This window comes from Coniophora puteana (genome assembly GCF_000271625.1).
Source record: "Coniophora puteana RWD-64-598 SS2 unplaced genomic scaffold CONPUscaffold_9, whole genome shotgun sequence".
Lineage (NCBI taxonomy): Eukaryota > Fungi > Basidiomycota > Agaricomycetes > Boletales > Coniophoraceae > Coniophora > Coniophora puteana.
This window is the reverse complement of record NW_006913061.1, coordinates 1,981,406-2,007,607: the sequence shown is the minus strand read 5'-3', so window position 1 is coordinate 2,007,607 and position 26,202 is coordinate 1,981,406. Positions and strand designations below refer to the sequence as shown.

At 51.6% G+C, this 26,202-nt stretch overlaps 11 protein-coding genes across 11 annotated transcripts; 5 read left to right on the top strand and 6 right to left on the bottom strand.

The window, feature by feature from the left end:
* Positions 1-14: 14 nt before the first annotated feature.
* CONPUDRAFT_145432 (uncharacterized protein) lies at positions 15-1,260 on the bottom strand (the record flags this gene model as incomplete). Its single annotated transcript, XM_007772844.1, has 2 exons — positions 15-772; positions 827-1,260. 2 exons carry the CDS (start codon positions 1,258-1,260, stop codon positions 40-42), a joined length of 1,167 nt encoding a protein of 388 aa, XP_007771034.1. The 3' UTR covers positions 15-39.
* Positions 1,261-2,586: 1,326 nt separating this feature from the next.
* Positions 2,587-4,073, top strand: CONPUDRAFT_83626 (uncharacterized protein). Its single transcript, XM_007772843.1, has 5 exons — positions 2,587-3,131; positions 3,194-3,350; positions 3,408-3,501; positions 3,580-3,777; positions 3,830-4,073. Exon 1 carries the CDS (start codon positions 2,667-2,669, stop codon positions 3,033-3,035), a length of 369 nt encoding a protein of 122 aa, XP_007771033.1. The 5' UTR covers positions 2,587-2,666; the 3' UTR covers positions 3,036-3,131; positions 3,194-3,350; positions 3,408-3,501; positions 3,580-3,777; positions 3,830-4,073.
* Positions 4,074-5,371: 1,298 nt separating this feature from the next.
* Positions 5,372-5,587, top strand: CONPUDRAFT_41205 (uncharacterized protein; the record flags this gene model as incomplete). The annotated part of the gene is made up of 1 exon (XM_007772224.1): positions 5,372-5,587. A coding segment is annotated over one exon (216 nt), but the record flags the coding sequence as incomplete, so codon positions are not given.
* A 123-nt stretch (positions 5,588-5,710) lies between these two features.
* On the bottom strand, positions 5,711-6,222 carry CONPUDRAFT_156065 (uncharacterized protein; the record flags this gene model as incomplete). Its single annotated transcript, XM_007772842.1, has 2 exons — positions 5,711-5,836; positions 5,884-6,222. The coding sequence occupies 2 exons, from the start codon at positions 6,220-6,222 to the stop codon at positions 5,711-5,713; spliced, it is 465 nt and encodes a 154-aa protein (XP_007771032.1).
* A 407-nt stretch (positions 6,223-6,629) lies between these two features.
* On the top strand, positions 6,630-7,491 carry CONPUDRAFT_107748 (uncharacterized protein). The gene is made up of 5 exons (XM_007772841.1): positions 6,630-6,838; positions 6,896-6,975; positions 7,045-7,078; positions 7,138-7,234; positions 7,292-7,491. The coding sequence occupies exons 1-5, from the start codon at positions 6,670-6,672 to the stop codon at positions 7,392-7,394; spliced, it is 483 nt and encodes a 160-aa protein (XP_007771031.1). The 5' UTR covers positions 6,630-6,669; the 3' UTR covers positions 7,395-7,491.
* Positions 7,492-7,734: 243 nt separating this feature from the next.
* Positions 7,735-9,754, top strand: CONPUDRAFT_127484 (DUF676-domain-containing protein). The gene is made up of 8 exons (XM_007772840.1): positions 7,735-8,091; positions 8,156-8,259; positions 8,317-8,534; positions 8,585-8,642; positions 8,700-8,786; positions 8,839-9,004; positions 9,060-9,332; positions 9,408-9,754. Exons 1-8 carry the CDS (start codon positions 7,888-7,890, stop codon positions 9,603-9,605), a joined length of 1,308 nt encoding a protein of 435 aa, XP_007771030.1. The 5' UTR covers positions 7,735-7,887; the 3' UTR covers positions 9,606-9,754.
* A 35-nt stretch (positions 9,755-9,789) lies between these two features.
* On the bottom strand, positions 9,790-11,163 carry CONPUDRAFT_167140 (uncharacterized protein). Its single transcript, XM_007772839.1, has 2 exons — positions 10,659-11,163; positions 9,790-10,580 (listed from the first exon to the last, which is right to left on the bottom strand). The coding sequence occupies exons 1-2, from the start codon at positions 10,970-10,972 to the stop codon at positions 9,896-9,898; spliced, it is 999 nt and encodes a 332-aa protein (XP_007771029.1). The 5' UTR covers positions 10,973-11,163; the 3' UTR covers positions 9,790-9,895.
* A 145-nt stretch (positions 11,164-11,308) lies between these two features.
* CONPUDRAFT_107739 (glycoside hydrolase family 18 protein) lies at positions 11,309-13,113 on the bottom strand. Its single transcript, XM_007772838.1, has 3 exons — positions 12,427-13,113; positions 11,903-12,363; positions 11,309-11,840 (listed from the first exon to the last, which is right to left on the bottom strand). The coding sequence occupies exons 1-3, from the start codon at positions 12,624-12,626 to the stop codon at positions 11,545-11,547; spliced, it is 957 nt and encodes a 318-aa protein (XP_007771028.1). The 5' UTR covers positions 12,627-13,113; the 3' UTR covers positions 11,309-11,544.
* Positions 13,114-14,512: 1,399 nt separating this feature from the next.
* Positions 14,513-16,266, bottom strand: CONPUDRAFT_83619 (glycoside hydrolase family 18 protein). Its single transcript, XM_007772837.1, has 3 exons — positions 15,610-16,266; positions 15,092-15,552; positions 14,513-15,032 (listed from the first exon to the last, which is right to left on the bottom strand). The coding sequence occupies exons 1-3, from the start codon at positions 15,810-15,812 to the stop codon at positions 14,737-14,739; spliced, it is 960 nt and encodes a 319-aa protein (XP_007771027.1). The 5' UTR covers positions 15,813-16,266; the 3' UTR covers positions 14,513-14,736.
* Positions 16,267-19,106: 2,840 nt separating this feature from the next.
* On the top strand, positions 19,107-20,849 carry CONPUDRAFT_167137 (uncharacterized protein; the record flags this gene model as incomplete). Its single annotated transcript, XM_007772836.1, has 7 exons — positions 19,107-19,427; positions 19,492-19,687; positions 19,751-19,956; positions 20,014-20,080; positions 20,132-20,268; positions 20,328-20,421; positions 20,487-20,849. The coding sequence occupies 7 exons, from the start codon at positions 19,107-19,109 to the stop codon at positions 20,807-20,809; spliced, it is 1,344 nt and encodes a 447-aa protein (XP_007771026.1). The 3' UTR covers positions 20,810-20,849.
* A 100-nt stretch (positions 20,850-20,949) lies between these two features.
* Positions 20,950-22,463, bottom strand: CONPUDRAFT_167136 (uncharacterized protein). Its single transcript, XM_007772835.1, has 4 exons — positions 22,308-22,463; positions 22,187-22,257; positions 22,000-22,133; positions 20,950-21,947 (listed from the first exon to the last, which is right to left on the bottom strand). The coding sequence occupies exons 1-4, from the start codon at positions 22,457-22,459 to the stop codon at positions 21,192-21,194; spliced, it is 1,113 nt and encodes a 370-aa protein (XP_007771025.1). The 5' UTR covers positions 22,460-22,463; the 3' UTR covers positions 20,950-21,191.
* Between the last annotated feature and the right edge of the window lie 3,739 nt (positions 22,464-26,202).

Here is a 26,202-nt window from a genome sequence, read left to right as displayed (position 1 = left end):
CGACCAATTATCGAGGCAAGCTTCGTACACAAACAGTGGTCAGTATTCTATGAATGATTCCAGCTTTGCCCACAAGTCCTTTCGTAAGTCACAACCATTCTCGTTCAAAGTCTTTCTGCACTTATCGCACATATCCCTATGAATACTCGGAAATTGCCCACTGAGATCCTTTAGCTGCTCCAAGACATCCTCTTTCTCTGGATCCATGGGTCTCGACGCGTCCTCCAGCAGCTGGCGACACTTGATACAAATTCCAGCGCTGTTCATATTAATGGTTAATCCTGCGTCTGTTGCCCAGTCGCTGAGATGCTCCATGAACTTGACGTAGCACTCTTGATCATCTCCTTCAAGCTGCATCCACCGGCTGGACGGCTGAAAGCACGCAATCTCCTCACGTCCTTTCTTCAGCGTCGGCCCGTCTCCCTTCTCAATCGATCCGTCTTCGAACTGCCAGGTGTAAGGGTCACCCACCATGCGAATCCTGGAGAGGGAGTAGAAAGCAGCAGGGAGAATCTCGGGGACGTTGGCGACGCGAGCGAAGCGAATTGCAGTAGCAGGCTCTGGCCAGGTATAGCGCAGCTCGTCACCACCAGGCTGCGCGACGATAACCTCTTGGAGCTTGTCCCATTCCTCTAATGTTCGAGGCCATTCGGCTTTGACCTGCTGTATGGCGATGTCGCGAAGAGATGGAACTTGGTACTGCTCCGCTAGCTGTGCAATAACCTGGGCGCGCAGCGCGCTGTCGCTCTGAAAGTCGCCGCGCAAATTAGACCTGCGACTAGTTTTCAATCATTCATCCGCAAGTCGCGGGGAAAATAATACTTACGACGGCCGAAGCAGGGCTTCCAGGAAGCACCTCAACTGCCAACCGTACCCGGACATTCGGTACATTGGGAGGCCTTCGTAAAATTCGTTCGGCCTATGCTCGAACAGCGTCTTGAAAACTGGACTTGCATTTGCAAGGAGCCCCTTGTACAAACAAAAGACCAGTTGCTGCCCAGCATGTTGAGACATCCCACTAATAGGCGCGACCAGCGTGATATTGGCGTCCTCGAAACACAAGCCCGGAGCGCGATGCAGAATAGCGGTGGTGGTAGGACTCCGACCAGTCGCGTAAACACATTCGGGACTTTCGGGCTGACGAGCCTGTCGCAGGCGCTCTCTGGGCGTCCCAATGTTGGTCATGTTCTGGGCGAACGCCTGGACATCGGCGGACAGGAACTGCTGCAAAAAGTCTGCGTCCTGGGTTGCAGAAGTCATGGTTATAGAAATGGATTTTGCTGGGGTGAATAAGGTATCACAAGGTGTGTACAATTGTGTCCTAGCGAATTAGGATCGCCTTTTATGACGTTCGTGAGTTCGTATTAGGAGCTCAAGGGGTTGCCTCCTGAACCCGAGCCGTTATCGACGCGTCCTTCGTTTCCTTTGCGACCAGGAAACATGGGGGTAGGTTCAGGGGCTCACGGAGAGGCGTCACAGAACAACGGGACCTTGATTGTTAGACATGGATATGAATGCCACAAACCCGAGTTGGCAAAATAAGGGGACGAAGGGGAGGCCACGACGGAAGGCATTACGGGTCGTACGCATTCATACGTCAAAGTAAGGAGGTGTCGTTACACATGTATCACCGCGGTGCATTAACTGGTCGACTTACCAGGTGGCAGAGCGTCTTGCATCCGACGCCGTAACGTGCATGGAGATGAATTTGACATTGCGTCCCTCGGCGATGCAGAACTGATGCTTTTTGTGGTCCGAAGGTGAGACATGATATCCTGACCCCTTGTACATGTCTGACTTGTGAACAGCGCCCTGTTGCACGGCTTGAATAACCATCTCGGTTATCATACGCCTACGTATATTTCTTTCACATTTTGGGTTGTGTTCGTTCAAGACAAGTTCAAGACCTGTATGTTATAATCCATCCATGTCCAATCAACCACTGCAATTCGTGGGACGCATGACAGTTTTCTGTTTATTTTATGATAGGGTTAGGGTTAGTATCGAAGCTCTGCAAGTGCAACTGCAACGCTCAAATTCCCGCTACTTATAAGCGGGCTTTGCTGCTGCGCGGCCTTACCTCATATCGAGTGAAGGGTTCGAACAAACGGTGATAACTTGTAGAATTTGGAAACACGTGGTCGCAGCCCAAGACGTAGTTGGACCTCCCAGACACCGACTGAATTGCTGATGGCCCGCCGTGACTCACTCACTTAATTGGACCGAATGTCGACCGAATCGACCAATTCGATCAGACTCCTTCGTATCCCCTAGCTGCTCTGTGGCTGCTCGGCATGCGTTTGACGGCTTTCAAGCTCTCAGCTTTTATAAGCCCAGGGACCAGTGTCGATAAATATTGTTGTTCCGCCGTCCCTTTGTGTGGAACACACACCGTGACTGTGAAGACGCCGATTGCGATTGAGGCGCATAGCACACCAGATCTGCAGTGCTCACTAGCCAGGTACTTCATGCCAGCATCATACCTCCTCAAAGCCTCCTTTTCACTATTAATGTTACTCTTGCGTAGGTCTTACCTCCCCTGTTTTTTCAATGAATCGAAACACCATGACATCATAACTCATCTAGCCAATTTCTACGACCGCAGTATAAAGGACATTCCGCGATGAGTCCTCACCTCTGATCAGTGACCCTCTAGTCAACCCCTCATGAGCCAAGATGCATCTTCCCAGCTACTCAAACCCCTGCCCGTGCCTCGGTCCCTCTCCGAGCCTCTCCGCTCGAAGATGCTCACGTACGCGAACCGCCTGAGCGAGTCTCGCCACACCCAGACTCCGTACAGGCCACCGCGCATCGCGTGCATCGAGTTCGCATACTACTGGGGCCGCTGGTCCCCGACGCAGCCACACATCACGCCCGCGGCGCTCAAGCAGGCGAGATCGGCCGCGCCCAATGGGGGCCGCTGTGCAATCACGAACAGCAGGCGCGCAAAGACGGCCGCGCGCCTTTTAGCTGGGTTGGAGCACGCCGAGCCAGACGTACGTATATCCTGCATGGGTTTTCTGGTCGTGGACTAGAGTGTGTTCACTGATTGATTGATTGATTTCGCTTCTGCCTTGTTCACATGCGTAATAGCTTGCGTGGACACGCGGCATGGGCTGGCAATATCTTGACTTTGGGTGCCCGTCAAATATCATCTTCTGTAGGTGCATCATGGCAAACGCAGAGGGCTTACCCTTTTCTGACTTCTGCTTTTGCACACCACAGTAGACATTGAGATGCTGGGCAGGTTCCACACGCTCGGAAGCCACACGTTCTTCCTGGTTCCCGAACCACATATCATTGATACGCTGCTGACCATGTGGAAAAAGAGCGAGAAGGAAATACAAGAGCTCAGCAAGGTGAGCATGGAAGCACAATGCATTCGACAATTAACACCACCTACTCACTGCATCTTCTCTTCGCACGTGTATCATCCACTGTATCTGCAATCCCCCCCCTCTTTGGCAGTTTTTTCAAGAACAAAAGATTTTCAAATACTACGTCGTTCCTGAGCAGTCGGGTATTTCCAGCGACAATGTCAGTCTCTCCATATGCCACTCAACAAGACCCTCGCATCGCGTTCGTACCGTGCATTCGTGCCCTCTTACAACGCTCGGGCCCATCCGCAGTCATATCAAGCCACATCTCGCCCTGTGCCGGATGTGTACGTTTTTGACGGCGCGAGGCAGCTTCTTGTCATATCGTCTCAAGGGTGTTTATCGGGCTGCACTAGACATGCACGATCCAGCAGCACGGAGTAGGCATGACACGGACAAGCTGATTGACAGTGTCAAAGAGATGGAGAACTGCTGGAGAGAACGCTACGTACGGTCTCTGCCTGGGCCAGCGCACTGAAATAGATGGATCTGAGTGGCGACTGCGACACGACCTGTCGACAATTCTCGCACGGCTGAACGCGTTTCACGAGGCTCGTCGCGGGAATGACGTGATTAGGCGCGGTCAATGCGTACTGAACTTCTCAAAGCCTACATACGCCAGGTTCAGGTCGTGATCGATAGTAATCAGCTGTTTCAACGATGCGTCAACGCCTTCGAGGCTTCGGAGGCTTTCACCTATGTCAGCAAGTCAGTGCAAAAGCTACGACGGCTTGCCAGTGCTAATGGGTATGCCCACTGGCAGTTGCTGTTCTTTTCGGCATTGATATCAATCCCCGATGGATTGAATTGTTGGATTGTGGGCGTCCCATGCCATGCGCTTCCCCTTCTCGACTTACAAAGTAGTGCAGACGTGTCTCCGACGCGTCGGGAGTCTTGACGAGGGCGGCAGAGATTCAGCCTTTACCTTGGACTCGAGTTTCTGCTTCCATTGAGGAACACTTCCGAGCATATTCCAGAGAAAATCTGGCGCCTGGCTGCCTAGAAAACCCGTCTGATAAGGTGCAAGATAGCCCGGCTGAGTCTTAGCTTGTAGAATCATAATTAGAACATCTGTTGTCGATTTTCCCGCCCTCGAGAACAGCTCCAGCCCGGCCTTAATGCAAGACTCCTCCAGAGAGCAGCTAGGATCGCGCTGCGAGATATGTAGCTCGAGTGCTGTTGTATTCGCGTCGACCAGAGCATCAGACAGCCCCCTTAGTCGAATATCCTCAGAGAGCCAAGCTGGAGATACATTCCATTGGAGTGGTCGAAAGAGCGGTGGTGGAGGCGGTGGAGGCGGCTGATAATACACAGGATGAGGACACGGCAACATGTCGTATGTTCACGCAGGAGGGAGAGGGCACAAAATCATTATATTCATAGCATGGCACGTACATAGCGTGACGCGACGCGACGCTACAAGTGCACGATCGGCCGCGATGATGCCGGCTTATCTAACCGATCTCCGCCGTCCTTCGATGCTTCTCGCCCGCCAAGTTTTGGACTCCGCTGGTCCCCTGCCAGGGAGTGCTCCAAATCTCCCAGTCTCCCAGATACGAAGGCCCCTTGGCCTGTTACCCTTTTGGGTACGCATCTCGGGAGACTGGTCACGAGTCTAGGAGAGTTGGTCATCTAGCGAGGTTTGTGTCATCTTATCTGATAAAGTGTGTCAGCTCTATGGGAAAAAACTGCCTCATCATTTCTTCTCCTATTCACAGAATATACTCTCGGTTATGGGCAAAGAGATGTCGACTGCATCCTCGAAACTCTTTCGCAAGTCGACCAAGGAGTCTACCCCCGAGTTTATCGAGACGTTTAACCTTGAATGGCCTGCACAACGTGTTTGGGAGCTTATGCCTACGACCTGGACGCTTATTGAATTGATGATCCGGGGTAAACATTCACGAGAAGATGAAGAGCTTAATGGCGATCTCTCAGCGGTATAATTGAGCTTTTCTTGTATCTATGCATGTCTCTGATCTCAAAACAAGTCTATCACTACAATTATTTGTCAGATCGCACATCTACACTCGCAGAGGAACATGTTGTTCCAGCAACTATATGGTCTATTTCTCCTCAGCCTTAACATGCCGAAACGAGCGATCGAAGTCATGGCAAAATGCGGCCTTTGCCCGTGCTGGACTACTCTGAAGGACCTGAACAACCGGCTCTCTGAAGGACAGGTAGAACGTGCACGAGCAGCTGTGCAGGGACCGTTTGCTTTTAATTATGATAATGTCCACATATCCGCAACTGAGCACGTCCAGCAACGCATGTCTGAAGAACTGCTCGGGAGCACAGAGTATATTACGATACTTGCCACCTTGAATATTCTATACAATGTGAGGAATAGACGATGCAGAGATGAGGGATGTATGCACCTTCCATAGTTCCTTATCATCCAGAGTATCTTGGTTAATTTGAATCGTGGAGATGCCGTAGTTGTTAAATTCATCAACCTGAGTGCTATTAACATCAGTTCAGACATGCTGGATGTATCGCTTACATGACTATTTTGTAACAGCTTGAGAGGGCTGATTGTGAGGGCGATTTTTGAAGAGTTGCCAAAGAGTATAGGCAGGATCATAGCGAGCGTTTTTCCATAGCCCGTTCCTGCGCGAACGATGACGTTCTTTCCAGCTAGAACATTTACAAGTGCCTCTAGCTGAAACTGGCGCAGCGTTCGCTCGCCCGAGTAACGAGTGTCGAACCATTTTGTGGCCTTGAAGATGACCTCGGCTTGCTGAGTTGTTAGGTCTTCGACAGACGCGATCGTGAGTTCGTCGAGTGAGCGGCGTGCATTATCGGACAGTAATGATAGTTCAAATTGATTATATGCATTCATTCTGTAGCGATTGCGAGGAGGGATGACATATGGATTGGTGTGTATATCATATCTAACCGAGCAGCACTTCGACGCGACGCGTTTGCGACTCAGGGGTTGATTTCCCTCTTTCGGCTATGAATTTCCCTCGGGCCGAGATCTTTTTCGAAGTCCGCTGGTCCCCTGCCAGGGAGTGCTCCAAATCACCCAGTCTCTCTGGCGCGAAGGCCCTCAGGCCTGTTACCCTTTTGGGTACGCACAAGATGAGACTGGTCACGAGTCTACAACTCTCCCCGCCTCACTCGGTCTTGATCCAAACCTTGCCCAAACCTGACCGAAGCTCGGCGAATAGCACTATTCCAGCGTGAGAGTTTGCCAGATATAAGACATGACGCGCTCGTCGTCTTGAAAGCGGCACTGGGAACGCCTTCCCCGCATTCCACATTTTACAGCTTCTCCGAAACCAACATGGCACAGTGGCAATCTCCTTTGGCCGGCTACGAGAACGCGGAGCCTCTCCCTGACACTATCAATCCCGACGGCAAGTCGCTATACAACCCTCCCGGGCCCAAATCGGACGCCTACGACGAGTTCCCGAAAGGCTTTAATCCTAACAAGAACGGCTTTGACTTCCATAGTGAGTTGTACTACCGTAGGACTGGACTAGAGCTTTCGAGCTGACCATCACACTTAGTCTACTACATACCTTCATCGAAGGAGGAAACACAATATGCGAAGGAGCTGCACGAACGTATCAGAAGAGAATTCCCGGAGGTACATTGCCAAATCCCGGGCCTGTGTCGGTGAAAGACTGTCTGATACTGACGGATTTCTGTGCACCAGCTCCGTATCTACCGTTTCTGGGACAAGCCTGTTGGTCAGCTGCCCTCTTTGAATCGCTCATAAATTCTTTTGGAAGTCCAACATGCTCTACAGGACCTCACCCCACCGCGATGTTTGAGGTAAACGTGTTTGATCCACATCAGACAGGCACCCTCTTCTCCTGGCTCGCTGTCAACCGTGGTCCCTGCGAGTGAGCACTTATTTCTCGAGTCAGCGACTCCGTAATATTCTGACAGCGCTCTCGCAGTGTTCTCATCCACCCGAACACAGGAGATGCCTATAGGGACCACACCGAGTTGGCGACTTGGATGGGCCGGAGGTGGCCCCTGTTGGATAAGATGCTGAAGTAATATGGCTGACACAAGCCTTAACAGCATACGTCATCGTGTATGACTTACATGCATTTCAGTCTTCTTTGAATCTATGTGATGCTTTGGCTGCAAACTGGACAAATTTGCAGTTTGAGACCCTCTAAGAGTTGATGGATCTTGGAGGTGAAGTTCGACCCTACTCGATGGTGCTCAGGATATATGATGTAAGCTGATGTAAGCAAGGGAGATCTGGTCGGTGCTGGCGGGCAACCGCCCGGTCATTGGCTCAGGCTTGCCGTGGCCGAGGCACTGACGCACCTCTCTCCCGATGGCTGCGTACTTCCACGCCGAGGCTCATATTTATAAGTACTATGCCTCTGTTTTCCGTCCCATTCATCACACTCCATATACCTGGCTTCATACCAACAAACTCTTCCCTTCTCTCAAGTTTCTCATTCTGAAGGCTCAACTGACTCGACAATTACGGACACCAGCCTTATCTTCCCATTAGACCAGCTTCGGTATCCTACTCATGTCCAACATCCATTTGTTGGTCCTTGTCCACGGCATGTGGGGGAACCCAAGGCATCTCGCAGAACTCGACCGTATCATCCGCGAAGTCAAGGGTGACGTCGAGACCGAGGACACCAAGCTCGCAGTCCTCGTTGCTGAGACCAACAAGGAGGATAGCACCTATGATGGCATTGACTGGGGAGGAGAGCGTGTTGCTCAAGAAGTGCGTCACCACCGCCATTTCCATCGTCAACTTGACCTCCTGACATGGGAGTCTACTGTTGTAGGTCTTCGATGAGATCAAAAAACACGAAGACGCCGGGAAGAAGGTCACTAAATTCTCCATTACCGGTTACAGTCTTGGTGGGCTCATCGCCCGCTATCTCATAGGGTGAGCATGACTACTTCCCCTCTGCTGAAGCTGGGCTCAACGCCCAAAACTCTATAGTATACTGCACCAAAAGCAGTTCTTTGAGAAAATAACTCCCGTTAACTTCAACACAATCGCAACACCACATATTGGTATCCCAAGATTCCAATCCACTTTCTCTTCCATAGCGTCGTTCCTCGGCCCAAGACTCCTGTCAAGAACTGGCGAGCAGTTCTTTGGGGTCGATAAGTGGTCTCCCAGCGGCCGCTCCCTCTTGGAAGTCCTCGCTGACCCTGGTTAGTACACCAGAATTGCTCATCCCCTACATGCACTAAGCCTTTTCTAGACCACATATTCCACCAAGCACTTGTCTTATTTCCCAACCTCCGCATTTACGCTAATGCGTAAGTCTATTAGCAGGAGTTTCAATTGCTTAGACTGATACCACTTTGCCCTTGCAGACTTAACGACCTCACTGTACCATATGTCACTGCTGCAATAGACGATAAAGATCCGTTTGGCGACTACGAGAACAACGGACTAGAGGTGTACGTTCGCTCAATGCTTGTCACCATTTCCATTCCTTACACAGCTCTACAGAGAGATAGATGAGAAATACAAGCATATCATAATATCGTATAATTTGCCCGCCACACCCCCGCCTCCCAAGGAAGAGAAGAAGGACACTCGGAGCTGGTGGGAAAGAGTGCGGACCTCTGAACCTCCCCTGCCTCCCATCTTCCCTCGCGTCTTCCCTCTGAATCTCGTACGTTTGATATGATTTTCTACAAGTGGTATGCACATAACCTAGCCTCACAAAGGTTCTTTACGGCCTCATACCCATTCTCCTTCCTACCTTCATCTCTCTCGCCCTCCTCCGCCTCTCCATCTCCTCGCGCAAGTCCCGCTCGCGCATAAAGATGCTCGAGTCCGACAAGTCTGACAAGAACCCGCTCATGCACATCGTCGCCAAGCTCGAGGCCGACCTCGAGACCGGCATCATGGACATGTACGACGAGGCGGACGCGAGTCGGACGCCGCAGGGCACACCCGAGTCCAGCGACGACATAACGAAGGAGCTGCAGGTGCAGCCGGTGGCGCGCGGGGTATGCAAGAGCAGCAGCGATAAGGACAAGGACAAGGAAAAGGCGAGGAAGGCGGCATTTGAGCCTCTGCTGACGCCCATGCAGCGGCGGTGCATTGATAACTTGAACAAGATCCCGCAGCTCAAGAAAGAGCGTGCGTTCTTCAAGGACGTGCGCAATGCGCATGCGATGATTGTGTGCCGGGATGTCAAAAGGTTCCAGTTCCACGAGGAGGGCGAAGGTGTGCTGAGACATTGGGCGGACCATTTCGTGCTTGTGTAGATTGTTCCATGGACCACTTTATTTATTCTTGGCGATCGGTTGCTGCTGTTCATTTTCTTTGGGGGAAGACCACTCATGATGTATCTATATTTTCTGCTAATCCGTTTTGATGGTCTGCATATATCAATCTCGAAGCTCGAGCTCGTTTGCAGGACTTCGCAGTTGTGCCTTGATGACGATGAGCATTCTGTGTAGCAGCTGATGGGTATTGGTACAGTGAAGTAATGGGTAATGATACAGCACGAGTATTGAACGCGAGGGAATTAGCATACAAAGCAGATACAACCTTCTCAGTCCTTGAGATCAGCCCACTTGGGCAACCCGTACACCTGCGGGAGCTGGCTCCATGCATACCGCCTCCCCGCCTCGTGCAGCCGCTTCGCCTCCGCCGCGCACTCGGAGCAGAGTCTATCCTCCCAGGCGTCGTCCCACTCGTCGAGCGGCGTGCACACGCGCTTGGGATAAAACAGCGAAATCAATAGCGTGCGCTTCTTGTCGAGGCAGCCGTCCATGCCCGGGAGGCGGCACGCGGGCGGGAGACGCATCAGCCAGCCGTACGTCTTCACGGCGAGCTCGCGGAGCGCGTCGTGCGCGACCACGACCGCGTCACGGTTCTCTGGGCAAAGCAGGACGTGTGCGCCCGTTGTGCAGTCGTCGACGCCGTGCACGAGCTCGCGAGCGGTGCAGAGCGTCGATGCGGAATAGAGCGCAGCGGGGAGGAGCGAGAGGAGCTGCGTCTCGCGCGCGAGGTTGGCGGTGAGGAGGGTGAGCGCGTGGTGGGTCCAGCCCGAGACGGACCAGCTGCCGCTGCATCTGGCGTCTGCGAGGTCCCAGCCAACGAGAGTTGTCGGGAAGTTGCTCGCGAGGCGGTCTTTGGCTTCCTTGTAGAGGTGGTCGATCATGTATTTCTTGCCTAGGCGGAGGAAGGCGGCGGTGACTTCGAAGGGTAGTTTGTCGGAATAAGCGGGGGAATAGCTGAAAACCAAAAGAACCATGCAGGGAAGAGAAGGTCATGAGAACCGCGTACTTAGTGAAAGATTCAACATAGCTAACCTCCGATCGTACAGCGCCTGGAGAACATGATACATGTCATCCCCCGAGTCTGGCAGATGCACCACAGGGCAGTCGTCGACCATCAACGCTGCGTCCGGCTGCGAGCTCGAGAACATATCCTTAAAGATCTGCGAGTGCAGACACAGCACGCCGCGGTGGACGCGGAAGAGCCTCGTGTCGGTCGCGATGATGATGTTCCCATCCAGCAGCCAAGGCTGACTGCGCTCCGACCCCTGGTCCACATCACACTCGTAGAAAGATTCGCGATCACCTTCGGTCTTGATGCTTTGCAGTGTTTCATCTGTGGGTAACATGGGCAGTGTGGTAACCAGTGGGTAATGAGCCCAGAAAGAGAGGTGACTGGGGAACGCCAGCGTTGGTGGTAAGTCTTGATAACCTCCCGACCGAGGGTTGGCTAGCTTTCCTGCAACGTTTGGCCCGGTATACTCAAAAAACGGGTGCCTAGATGGTCAAGGTGGGGGAGTTGAAATGTTGGTAGGGTCCTTCATGGTGGGGCGAACAAAAAGGCGCGTCGAAGGCGCAAATGACAGAAAAGGGTAAAAGTCGTGCGCCGGCACTCACTTTGTTTTGAAGATTGCCTAGAGACAGCTGCGCCGTCGTCAACCTAGTGGCCATCATTGACAGGGCGACAAAACCGTTGTGAAATTACAGGGACAACAGGAATTGTTTTGCAAACGTCGTGCTACAGACATAGATACCCGATAACCTCTACTACATGACCCCAAGGAAACCGATGTACCAGTGAATCAGTGACAGCGAACTCCAAACCCATATAAATATATGCTTGCTAGTTGTACACTGTGCGCACCGACACATCTCCAGGACGTGTGGACGCGATAATTGATGGAATAAATGGGCAAATGATTTACTCGGGGAATGCCACAGACCGGACGGTCTCGATCCACGAAGCAGCGGCGTCGGGGTACTCCCAGACCATCACACCGGCGTCCCAGTTCTGGCCCTTCGCGGTCTCGAGGCAGCCGGCGAGGGTGGTGGGATCCATGTAACCGTTGGTGGCATCGCCCGAGTCGGCGGGCTTTCCGATGACGAGCTTGTCGAGTGAGACACCGGAGGCGGCGATCTGGAAGAGAGCGGAGTTGGGGTACGTGGTCGAGGAGGCAGTGAGGAGGCCGTCGCAGGTGGTGTACTCAGTGGTACCCTCTGTGTATCATGATAGTTTGTTAGGCGATAAGGTTTCAAGATGCGAACAGACAACGACTCACGGTTGTAGAACTGGACGTTGTACCAGTCGATCAAGCTGCCGACGTTCTCATTCACCTTGAGGTATGCACCGCTGGTGTACTTGGTCGAGAACCAAGGAGCGACGGGAGCGTGGGTGAGGATGTAGTCGCCCGCGGGGAGCTTAGCGCGCAGCGCAGTGGTGAAAGTCGAGAGCCACGTCTCCGCAGACCCGTCCTCCGCGTTTATTGCGTTGAAGTCCTCGTAGTCGATGTCAACACCATCAAGACCATACTCAATCACCCACGCCGCGAGGTTGTTGGCAGTCGTAGTCGGGTCGTCGCCAGAGCTCGTGGGGGCGTCGGTCGAGCCAAAGGCAGACACGATAAGGCTAATGCCTGCGCTGTTGTAGTCCGATTTAATGGAGGCCCGGGTAGCGTTGTCGAGCTCGGTCCATTCAATGGCCTGGTCAGCCGGACCGGAAGTGAGCCAGAAGGAAAGAGCACTAAACAATCGTGTCGTATGAGCAGACTGTCACATTTAGCTGCGTGATTAGAAGAAAACTTACAAGACATTGTAACCTGTGATGTCGCTGACGGCCGGGGGACCTGTCTCGCCGGAAACCCACTTATCGGAGTAGATGACAAAGTGGGGGGCAGCAGGCGTGGCACGCTTCGCAATGTTCGTGCTCTTAACTGGGAGAGCGACGGCGGCTGTCGCCGAGATAACGGCGGTGAAGAGAGTGGAGAAGGAGCCAAAGAAGACCATTGTGAGCCGGATGATAAATGAGCTGAGGACAAGAAAAGGAAGAAGATCTGCGAAGCTCGACTCGCTGACTTGCTAGCTCGGGGCTGCTGTTGCTGGGTCTCCTTCGCATTCGCTACCGCCTTTTAAGCCGCCACGGCGGTACCGAGTGCGCTGGAAGCTGAGTGTCATTGAAGGAACCGCGCGGGTGCATCAGAGCTCAATATGTTGTGCATAGGGGTCTGCATGTGGAACGACGCGAGCACGCATGGACAGGTAGATGGATTGGTGCACCCGCAAGAAACGATCTGGCAGAACCGAGTGGTAAGCGTACAAAGAGAGACTTTGTCACGCTGGCTCGTGTGAGCAAAACCGTCAGGTGCAGATGGGACTTTGTGCAAGACTAGCGATCGGAGCCTAGGGATCGTCATCCTTTGTTGCACAGTCTAGACTTCTCTTGCCGTTCCTTAGATGGCCACGGCGGAGTGACAATTAAAGTCGGCCAGTATGTCAAAAACAGCAAGTTGTCTTCATGGGGAAGAGATAACAGCAAAGTTCGAGTACCAGTTTCAGCCTTCGTCGATATTCTCGCTATCACATGAGCATGATAGTGCATGTAAAGTCGACACGGACACGAGCATATCGCCCGGCGACATCCTAAAACGGCCTCGCAGTCCCACCAAGCTCGCCACCATTGGAGTGCCATGCGGACCTAGGAGACGGGGTCGATGCACAGAGCAATCTCGCAGCAAAGGACGCAGTGAAAGTGTTTTGACCAGGGCACCTAGTAAGATAGGCCACGTACTGCATCGGCGCTAAATTGGCGGGAGCAGTACACTGACGAGAGTTGGCAGACAAAAATAGCTGAACCTTCCCCTTGGGCGACGGAACGGACATGTGGGCGATGAAGAGGGGGAGACGGGGGAGAAGGCGGAAACGCGACGCGCGACAAGCTTCCAGTGTATATATGCGCACTAAAATGCCAAGAGTTCGCGTTCTTGCGGTGTTGGAGCATTACTAGCGCAAGGACGGTCAAGCAACGCCGGTAAAGTTTGAAGAGATGAACCCCTTCCCCATAGTGAACCCGCCATCAGGCCAGTTTTGCTCTGAACAACCGTAATGCTACCGTGCAGCAGATGGGACAGAAACCATATTTAACCCATGCGTAGCGTACGAATGCCTTACTGTAGCTTGTGATCGTAGCTGACTGTCTCGGTGGCGGTCGTTCGACACAGCCAGTCGCCTGGTGAAGTACACTTTTGCCAGCACACGGGCTGCATAGTAGATGATCTGAGGGTAGCAGTCTCGAGGTTTACATGATAGCATGCCGTGCGGCGAACGAATGAGAGCACCGGCGGTTCGAGATAGAGGCCGATAGAGACAGCGTGTTGTGAATATATCTGCCTCGCCGGAGTCCATAGACGGCACGACGCGACTCCTCTAAAGAAAATATCAGATGGTCGCTGATAGCAATTTTGTTCAGGCTATGGGCGGTGGGTTATCATGCGTATACACCAGGCTGATGCCATGCGGTGAGACCAGGAGAAGATACTGCGTGAGCAGGCGTGAGGGCGAACAAAAGTAGCACGACTAGAATGCCACGTAGCACCTCATCGGACCGCACCAAAGACACCGACGCTACAAGCTCCGACGTACGGGCTGAGCGAGCGTTCAAATGAAGTTGAACATAAAGGAGAGAAATGACGATGCACCGCGCTGGGGACTGAAGAGATGGTTTTGATGATGGAGTGGATGCAAAATCGTCAGTCAAATTTAGTCTGTGTGTTTCCCGACGGCAATGGCCGGGCCACGCGAGCGCCTGCGGGCGGTAACTGGCGCCCACTTCTTAGCACTGAGCCACGCAGTGAGGTTACAGCAGGGACATACCGACTTCCATGGAGTCATTCAAGTGCGTAAAATTTCCAACAAGAATACATTGCCGTTCTTCTACATAGACACCCGATAAAAGTTAATCCCGAAAGCCCGTCAACGAACATAATAACCAAAATCCAACGAATCCACGAGCCCGAATAGATAAATAAGATGCCAGTTTGCGTAAGTGTACAATGATCGCGCCTCCACATCTCTCCAGGACATGTGTCGATGCGATGGTTTGATGCGTTAGTCGTATAATTTACTCGGGGAAGGCCTGCGAGCGGACGGTCTGGATCCAGGCGGCGGCGGCGTCAGGGTACTCCCACACCATCACACCAGCGTCCCAGCCCTTGCCTTTGGCCGTCGAGAGGCAGCCCGCGAGGGTGGATGCGTCCATGAAGCCGTTGTTGGCGTCGCCAGTGCCGGCTGGCTTGCCGATGACGATCTTGTTGAGGTCGACACCGGAGGCGGCGATCTGGAAGACGGCCGAGTTCGGGTACGTGCTCGAGGAGGCGGTGAGCAGGCCATCGCAGGTGGTATATTCGGAGGTGCCCTCTGAGATACGAGAAATACTGAGCGGCTACGCTCATAACAGGGATAGAAGGTATACTCACGGTTATAGAACTGAATGTTGTACCAGTCGATAAGGTTGCCGACATTTTGGTTCACCTTGAGGTAAGCACCGCTGGTGTATTTGGGCGAGAACCAAGGGGCAACGGGAGCATGGCTGATGATGTAATCGCCTGCGGGAAGCTGAGCGCGGAGGGCGGTGGTGAAGGTCGAGAGCCAAGCCTCGGCCTTGCCATCCTGGGCGTTGATAGCATTGAAGTCCTCGTAGTCGATGTCGACACCGTCGAGGCTGTACTGCTTGACGAAGGCAGCAAGGTTGTTGGCCGTGGTAGTGGGGTCAGCGCCAGAGCTCGTGGGTGCATCGGTGGAGCCGAACGCAGAGACGATCATCTTGATGCCCGCATTGTTGTACTGCGTCTTGATCGAGGTGCGGGTGGCAGCATCGAGTGAAGTCCACTCGACTGCTTGGTCGGCAGGGCCAGAGAGGAGCCAGAAGGACAGAGCACTAGGCGTTGGTATCTTGTCAGCCATCTCAATTGAGTCAGCAAAGCCAGCGACTTACAAAACATTGTAGCCCTTGATGTCAGAGACAGACGGAGGACCAGTCTCGCCCGAGATCCACTTGTCAGAGTATATGACCCAGTGGGGAGCGGGCGCGTCGCGCTTCGCAAGGGCGGTGGTGCTCTCGACCGGGCGAGCAACAACAGCGGTCGCTGACAGGACGGCAGTGAAGAGAGCGGCAAAGGAGGCAGAGAAGAAGACCATTGCGGCTATTTTTCGAAGACGCAAAAAGCAAGAGAAAGAAGAGGTCTATGCGAAGCTCTGCTGCGCTGTGACTGTGGCCTAGCTAGCTCAGTGGGGCTGTTGGATGCTGCTTTGTGCCATCCCAAAGATCGCTTTTTAAACCATCGTAGAGACGACAGTATGCGCTGGACATGCTCAGTGTCGTTGAACATGCCATGCGTATGCGAAGAGGCCAGCGCGTCAAACCTAGGCACAATGTGCATGTGAGACTGCATGGCGCCTATGCACGCATGGTCATGAAGTTGAAAAGCAACCTTCGTCAAGTATTCCACTATCACTCTGATAGAGCATGGAAAGGCGTTACCATTGCTGCAGCAGCAGTGATGGCAAATTGCTTCGCGCGATGTTGATCACCAGGCACAGAGTAGATGTCGATAGCCCAGGTCAAGGGCATTGTCATCATTCTTTCCGAGCAGCCCGAACCAAAATCCCAAAACAGTGCCACAAAGTCGCGACAGGAGTGGACTGAAGATCCAGAAGCACCTCTTTCAAAGACTAGAAGTAGCAGACGTTCTTCAGTCTTGACGATATGCTTCCACTCCCTGTAAGCAAGACAGAGCAATAGCGGTCAACGCCGTCCACGACGGACGTGGCCCAATGGAGTCCAAATACGCGCCCGCACAGTTCATCAGCGCTGTCATCGTCCGGTGTGTCCACGCGTAACACAGAGTGCGCTAGCGATTCATATTTATGCGTGATAGTGCATGACGACTTTCGTCCAGGTACGATGGGAAAGCACAAGGGGGAGTGCAGAGACACTGTCTTGGCAAGGGGTAGACCGAAGGCAAAGCCACATCGGTAGAAATTGGTGTCAGCAATACGTTTGCGGGAGCAATGTGCTAACGCGCGCCTGGAACTGGTAGGGAGTGATTGGACGTTCCCGCATGGTGATGGGATACTTATGGAGGAGATACGCGGGAAGGAAAGGCGGAAAGAAGGAGAAGAGGAACATGCAATGACTTTGAGGTGTATATATATGCACGAACAAGATGCCAAGGGTGGGGCATCCTCGCGGCGCTGGAGTATTTTTGGCGGGCATGAAGACGGGCTATCGACTCCGTCATAACTGGGAGCTATCGGGATACAAAGGTTTTCGACACCAATCGTGAAAACCATTAGCTGGACGAGTACCACGAGACCATACTGCTATCATGAGCTATGATCATGAGGATACAAATCGGAATCATGATGAGCGAAAGTGACCGGATGTGTGATGAGCCAGCGTGATCAAAAGAGGGCCTGCCAGCGCATGCTCACGACTTTGGAGAAGTTATCAAAGAGTGGACCTGAGTGTCATCGCCCCGAGCTGAAGAGGTCATCGGAAAAGGTCTGCTTGGAGACTAGCCGCCGTTCATTTCAAGCTCAGACAGCTCCGCGTCATTCAGCCAACTGCACCTCTTCTTAACAATATGACTGTCATTTACACGAATGTTTTCACGACGAAGCCTTGCAAGTTTTGACAACAGCAACAACGTTGCTATGAAACAGTAGCTCCTCACATCGAGAATAACACACGCACGAAGAGGTTGCTCGTAAAACGTTCGGGGAACCACCTTCATTCAATTCATTGAGACGAATTCGGAACTGTGAGGATCCTAACTTCTACCACACTGGCGTCCTGAGGGACCTATCGAGTATGGTGAGGCGATATGATAACAGGTACTAAGAATACAGGGAATCGAACCTATCGAGTATGGTGAGGCGATATGATAACAGGAGGCAAAACGTGAAGAGAAAAGTCCCCGCCGACTCTCGACCTTTAACCCCTCCTCCCGCCGTCGCCTCGCAGCTCAGAGACAAGAGCAGATGTCTCACTCGAGTCCAACGTGATCCCTACTACGCCCGATCCCCGACCCGACTCCCGACTCGTCACTGCCACGACAGGAACCAGCTGAGAACAGTCAATTCGAGTCTGTTGGGAGTTCAACAAGACTGTTCACGAATGCCAGTGCGCATGCGTAGAACACATAAAAACGTATGGCAATTATCCCAGCTCGCATAGCATAGCATATCATTCCAGCTGCCAAAAGGTGAAGTGAAAGCAAGTCGAGCGCGATTTTGGGACTCTGCGGGTCTTTTCTCGTTTTACTTTCGTTTTACTAGGATCGCCACACCTTGTGACATGCTTATTTCGTCGAGGACGCGTTGGAAACCCAAGCCCGCAAAACACGCAGCTCTCATACGATCGCATCATCCGCGCTGCTTCACTTAAACTGGTAATGATGGCAATCTTTGCTAACGCCATATGCATATACATAGCTAGCGTGCTTCGCACCCATGCATGCATCACACACGTTTGAAACATCGATACTCTACCTGGCCACTTTCGAGTCTCACGCATGAAACTACGAGTCACCGCCTGTCAGTTGACTAATCTCGTCAATCGCGCAGATGAATCAGTTGCCCTTCACCCCATAGTTGGCACCTCTTCGTTCTGATTGCGTTCGACTTCGACAAGGCCAACGAGGACGCCGCATGCCCCTGGATGTGAACGGTTGATGTGAACTCCGCCAACGGAAGGTATGTGGGTTTGTAGGTCCAAGGTACACTCTGTCTGATACGAACCGTCATTTCGTACTCTGTTGCCTTTATTAGACGACGTACGGCGGTTCAACCTGTCCTTCCATTGTTATCTAACGTTGGTTTGAATAGGGCTTTTCAGGCAGCTTTTGCTACCGCCGTATCATGCCTTCGTGACCAATGCCCCAGTACCAGCTGATCAAAAGTCTTCCGTGGATTGACGATAGGTTTGGAAGAGTGCGAACAAAAGCATGGCCCTGCGAACTCTTCTAGGTCTAGCGGCATAGGAAAGACACGGGTTAGCATGAAGCTCAGGAAGGCTTTGTCTTGTCAAATGCGGACATTGATTCCTTCCATGATGATTAGGGTAGAGGTCTCTGGTGCAACAGGTAAGTATCGAGGCTGATGATGGCCAGGTAGGGCTGATAGCCATCTAGATGTGTGGATATTTTTGACAGGTACTTATTGGGAGACTTCTGGCCTCAGGCCTTTCAATGATGAACACCCTAGATTCGATGGATCGAAGACGTGCACGCCCGCAGCAAGTCAGGAAGTCCGACTTGAGCCTCCTCATGTTAGTCCCATTGCGCCCAAGGGTTCACCTTTGTCCCTGGCCTGGCAAGGTATAAATACCTGCATAACGGTGTCTAGAGAGCAGCAGCATCACCGCTCCTATCGTTGCACTAATCGCTTCTCCCCTACCACATCCACCATCGTTTTCGTATTACATATACCATGTCTACTTCTGACACGAGTCCTTCCGCTTCCCCTCCAAAAAAACGCTCCAAGCTCTCTCGTGCAAATACTATCCAAAGTGAAACGTACGCGGAAACTGATCCTAGATGGGTTGACAGTCTGTCCACTCCCGCAGTTATCGATATCGATGCAGCTCCGGAGGACGGTTACGAAACCGAGCGGACAGATGTCTCGGAGGAGAGAGACTTCGATGGATACTCTTCAGAGGAGGATCTCGAATCGGAATATGAGGATGACCCTGAGGGTGGTCAGTCTCCGGGTTCTGTCTTGCCTAGGTCTCCTCCGTCGCCCCACACACCGGTGAGTATATAAATCTGCTGCACGACCATTTAGACCATGTAATTCCCCAATTGACATATATTAGCCTCGTTGTACCATAGAAGCTGATACCAGCGAGCAATCGTATCGACACCGAACCCCTTTGCCAGATGCCGACTCTGGCGACCAGGTGATGCCGCATATAATGAATGACTCAGAGGAAGTGGTGCTCCAAATCAAGGCCCGCAACAGCGACACTGGCGAGCCCATACAGTGGGTAGTGGTACTTAAGCTAATTCCGGGTAAGTTTCGTTTACAGCTCTGGGAGGGACAGCTCACTTTACTACTGCCTGTCTGTGATTCAGAGAATGAAGGCAGGCGTAACCGCGTTTTCAAAGACACCCCGGAGACAAAGACGAAGAGTTCAACATCTGCTAGCCAGAAGAACAAGGCAAAAGACGCAGATCCTAACGAAGGGAGATGCCTTATCACGGGGTCACTTCGGTTGTCCTCGGGGTACATCCAAATCTGCCATGTCATTCCGAAGGCGCTGTGGAAAAACATCGCATTCGTAAGTTGGACGCCTGCACGGGCCATTTTACACTCATGAAATGGTCACCCTTGTCAGCATCGGCAGCTGTCGAGAGCATGGGGTTACAGCGTCCACTTGGACACGCACTATAACCTTATCAATCGTAAGTTCAGTGAATCTCCTCGACTATTATGGCGTCACTGAGGTTGTTTAGTCAAGCCGGATTGGCATTATATGTTCGACCAGGGGTTTTGGCTCCTGGTACCAACCTTAGAGATTATTGAGGACATGATCAAAAAGGCTCAGGCCCAGCTGAGTCGAGGTTCCGGTGCTCCGGTTAGCTTAAGAAAGGTATAGTCTCTCTACTATCACTCTATTTTTCCCAAGAAAGCGGTTTAAGCTCCGGACAGGTATACTCCGAGACTCGGAGGAAGTTTGACTACTACTTTGTTACAATACTGGGCTCCGATAGGAATATGGGACCTTTCTTCCGAAGGAGACAAGGTGAATTTATTCCTGTTCGTTAAATTTGTCTCTAAGAACTAACACCACGACTTGTGCAACCTAAGAAAGCGGAACATCAACCCCCTACTACTTTCCTTACACCACCATGCCCATTCTTAGGTGTCATGCTCAGCCGCAGTTTGTGGCTTATCATGCGATCAACATGTACAATCAAATTCAAATCAAACAAGGCCAGGAAACAGTCCGGGCCTACTTGCAGCTTGCTTACGAGCATCATGAACCAAACGCCAGTCGAACAGTAGACGAACACTACAGTGATAAATGTTTTGATCGTATGAACCAGCTGCTAAAAATATGGTGGAGCCCCAATATGCCGCCCTTACGACCTCTCATGCATGGCGACTCGTTCGAAAGTAGAGGTACTTAGTGCTACTTAATGTCCGTTAGTGTAGCTTTGTAGTTTAGCAACAGCAATTTATGTTTCAGCCTGACTATCCTGCCGGGTGATCCAACACCTCAAGTGATGCTCTTTGGTCAAGGTACCTATGAGTCGTAGGTCGTGCGTTGCGGAGAAATGCGCCTGAATCAAGTATTGCAAAAAGTCAAGTGCGATGAATGACATAGAATCGTCCCAATTGCTGTATGATATCCAATGATGATTAACGTAAGCAAATAAAATTTTAGGAATACTGCACAAACAGGTGTGCCGTACAGCGCAACGATAACCAGTATGTGTGATGATCAGCGGAAATTAGAAGATCCAAGCATTCAATTTGATGCGTCGAGGACAAATGAATATGTTTTACAGTTTACAATGACACTACCGGCAGGTACGTATGATGCTCGAGTGCGGCCCAGTCGTTACTTGAGAAACGTGAGGTGTTGAAACGCTTGCCGCGCGGACGTCTCCACAAAGCCCGCCATTCACGCCAGGTCTTGGCAGTCAGAGGGGGAAGTACATTATCCGAAGCCGGGGCTGAGGTGTAATCCGCGATTTGCGGGTCATTCAAAATACATGTCTCCCATCCCCCAGATTCTCGAGCAGCAAGGTCCGACTCCGTACACCACTGCACCACTCGTTCTGCGTCAACCGAAGTTTGCTCCAGACCGTGAGACTCTTCGCCAGAGAAATAGGCTTCCTGATGATCATCCACTGCAGGTGGAACTCCGTAGGTTGCGTGGAAACGCCGCGTCGCTCGAGTGTGGTGAAAGAAGTTAGGAAAGGGCCGTTTAGCCTTCCAGTAGTCGTAGACGAATACCAATAGTAAGATGAGTGCTTTATCGCCCCTGCCTCCAAGCTGTGGAGCATTTAACGCAAGTATTTGACGGAGAGCAAGTCGCATGTCCTCGTCTTCAGGGCTATTGAAGGTATTCCATTTCATGACGGTGCCCCATATGACATATTGAGGTCGAGCGTGGCTGGTGATAGGGCCAAGTGTTGAGAACGGATAAGTGTGTACAATTGGTGCATGGCCAGGATACGGTCTTTCGATGATGACCTTGTCTCGGAGGCTGTTCCGTGGCACGAAATAGTATTTGTATATCGGCGTATGGTAACGAAGCAGCTATAATGGTGTGAGATTGTCCAGCCGCAAGAGTTATCGTCAGAGGACGTACCTTGCTGAGTTTAGGGATGACTGTGTCCCTCGTTGCCGGCCGGTTCGATTGTTCTTCGAGCATTTGCAGAACGTCTCGTTCCGGGAGAAGAAGCCACTGGTCATCACTGACATCTTCATCAAAAGAGAAATCCACTAAAAGAAGGTGTTGAGATCACAAGGGCAAGAGTGCTCGGAATGTTGCGCACTGGTAAATCTGTTAAATGGACTGTCGACATTCAGACGCCGCCAACCCATTCCCCATGCTCGTTCTAGCGTACTGAGCTAAAGGGCGTCAGGGAGTGATAATATGAGCATGCACACACATACTGTTCGATCATCAGTGCTGAGAGGAAGTAAATGACACGCTTGGGGAAGAGTCGGTGAGCTGGTGAGTCCTTCGTCGGTGTTTCCGACACGGAGGTGGCGTCGTTTGCTGAGTCGTTTACGTCTTGTGCGTACTGAAGGAGTAGCCAAAACATCGCGATAGTCTCCAAGATGTTCGTCGCCAGAGGTCTCAGAATTTGAACGCTGAGCAGAGATACCCATAGAAGAGAGAGACGATATGCGTCACAGAATGTTGGGGCTGAGTGCAATGACAATTAATGTTTTGGTTTGAAATTCGATCCCTAAACGCGACGCACGTGATACCACTTCGCGCGATAGGGGCTTATCCATATCGAGTTCACTCACGATCTTGGACTCTCGGGTTCAAATACCCCAAGGCAGATCACAAAGAATCCAGTCGTTCCTTCGTGTCTGTATCCTTTCTTTATATTTATTTTTTATATTTATTTTCACAGAGGAGGATCCTAGCTAATAGCAGGTGCCGGACCATGGCCACTACAGGTACTACAGCTACGATACGACGGATAGTGATATGATACGAGGGATTGCGCTCGGGCCACTGACGATTTTCACCCAAGAGAAATGCTGCACACAACGCAAACCCATCCAAACTCATGCCTTCAGCGTTGGCTCAAGCGCTCAAGCGCTGAGTCCTCCTTCCTGGCCATGCCAAATACGACCCTGCCATTACCCTGTCATCAGTGGTTTTATACAGCGTCAAAAGAGCGAAGCGACACGTGTAAAACGGCTACAAAAAGGATACTATCATTAGTATACCCTGTCAGCGCGAAGTTCGCATCGCAAACGAATGACTCGTGCACCTACTAAATGACACACCCGCACTTCGTTGAATTGTACAAATAAGCAATATCCGTGAAGGCGTAATGCAATCAGCAGGCGACTCACAAAGCCATTCAAGTTTATTCATACTTCACACGGTACTATACGTCTATACTCGAGTACATGTGTTGTGTGATAGTAAGTTGAGCGTATGCAGAGGAATTCAAGAACTCTGGCCTAGCTTTCAACCAGATTCAATGAACTCAAAATTTGCCAGCTACTTGCAAGCCGCAGACAAAGCCTCAAAACCTACTAGTATAGGACAATCCAACATGAGCTCGTGAGAGATGTGACACAACAAGTTGCGCATCAACATGGATATATCCAACTTATAGGGCCGCATTTACCAGTGGTAGGTACACATGATGTTCAAGAGCGGCCCAATCGTTACTCGAGAACCGTGAGGTTTTGAAACGCTTGCCTCGCGGGTGTTTCCACAAAGCTCGCCACCTACGCCAGTCCTTGGCTGTCAGAGGGGGTCGTACACTGGCCGAAACTGGAGCTGAGGCGCAATCCACGACTTGCCCGTCGTTGCGAAGGCGTGTTTCCCATCCCTCCGATTCACGAGCAGCGAAGTCTGAAGCCTTACACCACTGGGCCACCCGTTTTTGGCGCTCGATGGCATCCGACGATTGCTTTAGTTCGTTGGATTCTTCACCCGAGAAATAAGCTTCCTCATTATCACCTACTGCAGGCGAAATTCCATATGTCGGGCGGAAACGCCTTGTCGCTCGAGTATGGCGAAGGAAGTTCGGAAAAGGGCATTGTGCCTTCCAGTTGTCTGAGACAGCCAACAAGAGCGTTAAGAGCGTTCTGTTACCCCTATCTCCAAGCTCGGGGGCATGTAGCGCGAGAGGTTGGCTGAGAGCTAGCCACATGTCGTTGTCTTCACGGGTACTGAAGGTGTCCAACTTCGTAACAGTACTCCACGCAGCGAAATGAGGTCGGACGTGGCTGATGATGGGGTTCAGTGTTGCAAATGGATAGGTGTGAGCGATCAGAGCATGGCCAGGATACGGTCTTTCGATGATGATCTTGTCTCGGAGGGTGTTCCGTGGTACAAAGTAGTATCTGTACATCAGTGTATGATAGCGTAGTAGCTACGACAACATCAAGGCTTCAGTTGTGAAGGTTTATCCAAGAAACCCACCTTGTTGAGTTTAGGAATTACTATATCCCTCGTCGCCAGTTGGTCCGATTGTTCCATGAGCATTTGCAGAACATCTCGCTCCGGGAAAAGAAGCCATTGGTCATCGCTGACATCTTCATCAAAGGAGAAATTCACTGAAAGAACACGCTTGGATGACGAGGACAAGAGAGTTCAGAATACCGCGTACTGAAGAATCTGTTGAATGGACTATCGACATTCAGACGCCGCCAACCCATGCCCCATGCCCGTTCCAGTTTACTGAGCTAATGGACGTCAGGAGGGATTGAGCTGAGCATGATAGCACGTACTGTTCGATCATCAGCACTGAGAGAAAGTAAATGACACGTTCGCGTATGTCTTTGTGGTTCGTCCAGTCCTTTCTTGGCATTTGCAGGAGGGCGACGTCGTTTACTCAGTCGTTTACGCCTTGTGTGCAGGGTAGGAGTGAGCAGGACATCACGGTAGTCTCCAGGAAGCTCGTCACCAGAAGTTTCAGAATTTGAACGCTAAGCAGAGATACCCATGAATATTGAGTAGGACGCCAGTACGTGTCGCGGGATGGGTGCTAGTGGGTGATAGTGTTTCGGTTTGAAATTAGATCTGTCCCCAAACGCGGTGCACGTGACACTGTGCTCCGCGTAATTAATCTTAATAGTGGCTTCTCCCCTACACACTCTTGGGTCTTGGCAGGCGAATCACAAGGATGGATATTAAGATATTGAGGTCAGTTGGTCCCTACGAAAATTCACAGGTAGACTCTCTACTAGCACATGTCAGACACTACGTGAAAAGCCCCGGAAGACCGGAGTGCATGATATATAATATCCAAAGCTGAATCCTAGCTCCTCCTTCAAGCTTCAGGGAGTGGTGCCCTGTCAGCGCGAAATCCAAACCTGCAAAATCCGCGTCGCATAAGAGCAATTCACGACTCCGTTCGCCAGCACTTGTCTAGGGATACTTGAACAGCAGAGCGCTATTCGCGAATTAGGTTTTAGCCAGGGTCTATGGGGAAGTGTTATCCATCAGTACGTAGGTCGTAAGTAAGGTCCGTAAAGGCACTAATTCATGCAGTTAGCAGGTGACTCACTTTAAAGGCTTTGGTTACTACAAACTTGCATATTTCGTATGGTACTATCTGTCTACGAATGTGTCATTTTAGTAGTAAGCCGCTAATGTGCAAGGGGATTCAAGCACTCTAGCCTAGCTTCCAGCTAGCTTCGACTATATAAGGCGAGATTTGCCAGCTACGTGCAACATAAAAAAACCTGATATTATATGCCATGGATGGTCTCACATGGTCCCGGGAGCGACGTGGCATGACAACTTGCGCATCAAACTTGGATGTATCGATCCGACTTACAGAGCTGCATTCACCACCGGTAGGTATGTATGATGTTCAAGAGCGGCCCAATCGTTACTCGAGAACCGTGAGGTTTTGTAACGCTTGCCTCGCAGGTGTTTCCACGAAGCTCGCCACCTACGCCAGTCCTCGGTTGTCAGAGGAGGCAGTACACTGCCCGAAACTGGAGCTGAGGCACAATCCATGACTTGCTCGTCATTCAGAAGACACATCTCCCATCCCCCAGATTCTCGAGCAGCAAGGTCCGACTCCGTACACCACTGCACCACTCGTTCTGCGTCAACCGAAGTTTGCTCCAGACCGTGAGACTCTTCGCCAGAGAAATAGGCTTCCTGATGATCATCCACTGCGGGTGGAACTCCGTAGGTTGCGTGGAAACGCCGCGTCGCTCGAGTATGGCGAAAGAAGTTAGGAAAGGGCCGTTTAGCCTTCCAGTAGTCGTAGACGGACAACAATAGTGAGATGAGTGCTTTATCACCCCTGTCTCCAAGCTCTGGGGCATTTAACGCGAGTATTTGGCGGAGAGC

Bases quoted from the DNA above. Each gene is read 5' to 3' on its own strand.
- CONPUDRAFT_167140 (XM_007772839.1), bottom strand. From the start codon at position 10,972: ATGTTACCCACAGATGAAACACTGCAAAGCATCAAGACCGAAGGTGAT. The intron at 10,581-10,658 runs GTTAGCTATGTT...TTTGGTTTTCAG, and splicing joins CAGGCGCTGTACGATCGGAG to CTATTCCCCCGCTTATTCCG.
- CONPUDRAFT_127484 (XM_007772840.1), top strand. From the start codon at position 7,888: ATGTCCAACATCCATTTGTTGGTCCTTGTCCACGGCATGTGGGGGAAC. The intron at 8,787-8,838 runs GTACGTTCGCTC...ACAGCTCTACAG, and splicing joins GAGAACAACGGACTAGAGGT to AGAGATAGATGAGAAATACA. The intron at 9,333-9,407 runs GTGGCGCGCGGG...GCGGCATTTGAG, and splicing joins AGGAGCTGCAGGTGCAGCCG to CCTCTGCTGACGCCCATGCA.
- CONPUDRAFT_83626 (XM_007772843.1), top strand. From the start codon at position 2,667: ATGAGCCAAGATGCATCTTCCCAGCTACTCAAACCCCTGCCCGTGCCT.
- CONPUDRAFT_107748 (XM_007772841.1), top strand. From the start codon at position 6,670: ATGGCACAGTGGCAATCTCCTTTGGCCGGCTACGAGAACGCGGAGCCT. The intron at 6,839-6,895 runs GTGAGTTGTACT...CATCACACTTAG, and splicing joins GAACGGCTTTGACTTCCATA to TCTACTACATACCTTCATCG. The intron at 7,235-7,291 runs GTGAGCACTTAT...GCGCTCTCGCAG, and splicing joins GTCAACCGTGGTCCCTGCGA to TGTTCTCATCCACCCGAACA.
- CONPUDRAFT_107739 (XM_007772838.1), bottom strand. From the start codon at position 12,626: ATGGTCTTCTTTGGCTCCTTCTCCACTCTCTTCACCGCCGTTATCTCG. The intron at 12,364-12,426 runs GTAAGTTTTCTT...ACGATTGTTTAG, and splicing joins ATCACAGGTTACAATGTCTT to TGCTCTTTCCTTCTGGCTCA. The intron at 11,841-11,902 runs GTGAGTCGTTGT...CATGATACACAG, and splicing joins CAACGTCCAGTTCTACAACC to AGGGTACCACTGAGTACACC.
- CONPUDRAFT_167136 (XM_007772835.1), bottom strand. From the start codon at position 22,459: ATGTTTTGGCTACTCCTTCAGTACGCACAAGACGTAAACGACTCAGCA. The intron at 22,258-22,307 runs GTATGTGTGTGC...CCTTTAGCTCAG, and splicing joins TCAGCACTGATGATCGAACA to TACGCTAGAACGAGCATGGG. The intron at 22,134-22,186 runs GTGCGCAACATT...ACCTTCTTTTAG, and splicing joins TCCATTTAACAGATTTACCA to TGGATTTCTCTTTTGATGAA.
- CONPUDRAFT_83619 (XM_007772837.1), bottom strand. From the start codon at position 15,812: ATGGTCTTCTTCTCTGCCTCCTTTGCCGCTCTCTTCACTGCCGTCCTG. The intron at 15,553-15,609 runs GTAAGTCGCTGG...ACCAACGCCTAG, and splicing joins ATCAAGGGCTACAATGTTTT to TGCTCTGTCCTTCTGGCTCC. The intron at 15,033-15,091 runs GTGAGTATACCT...CTCGTATCTCAG, and splicing joins CAACATTCAGTTCTATAACC to AGGGCACCTCCGAATATACC.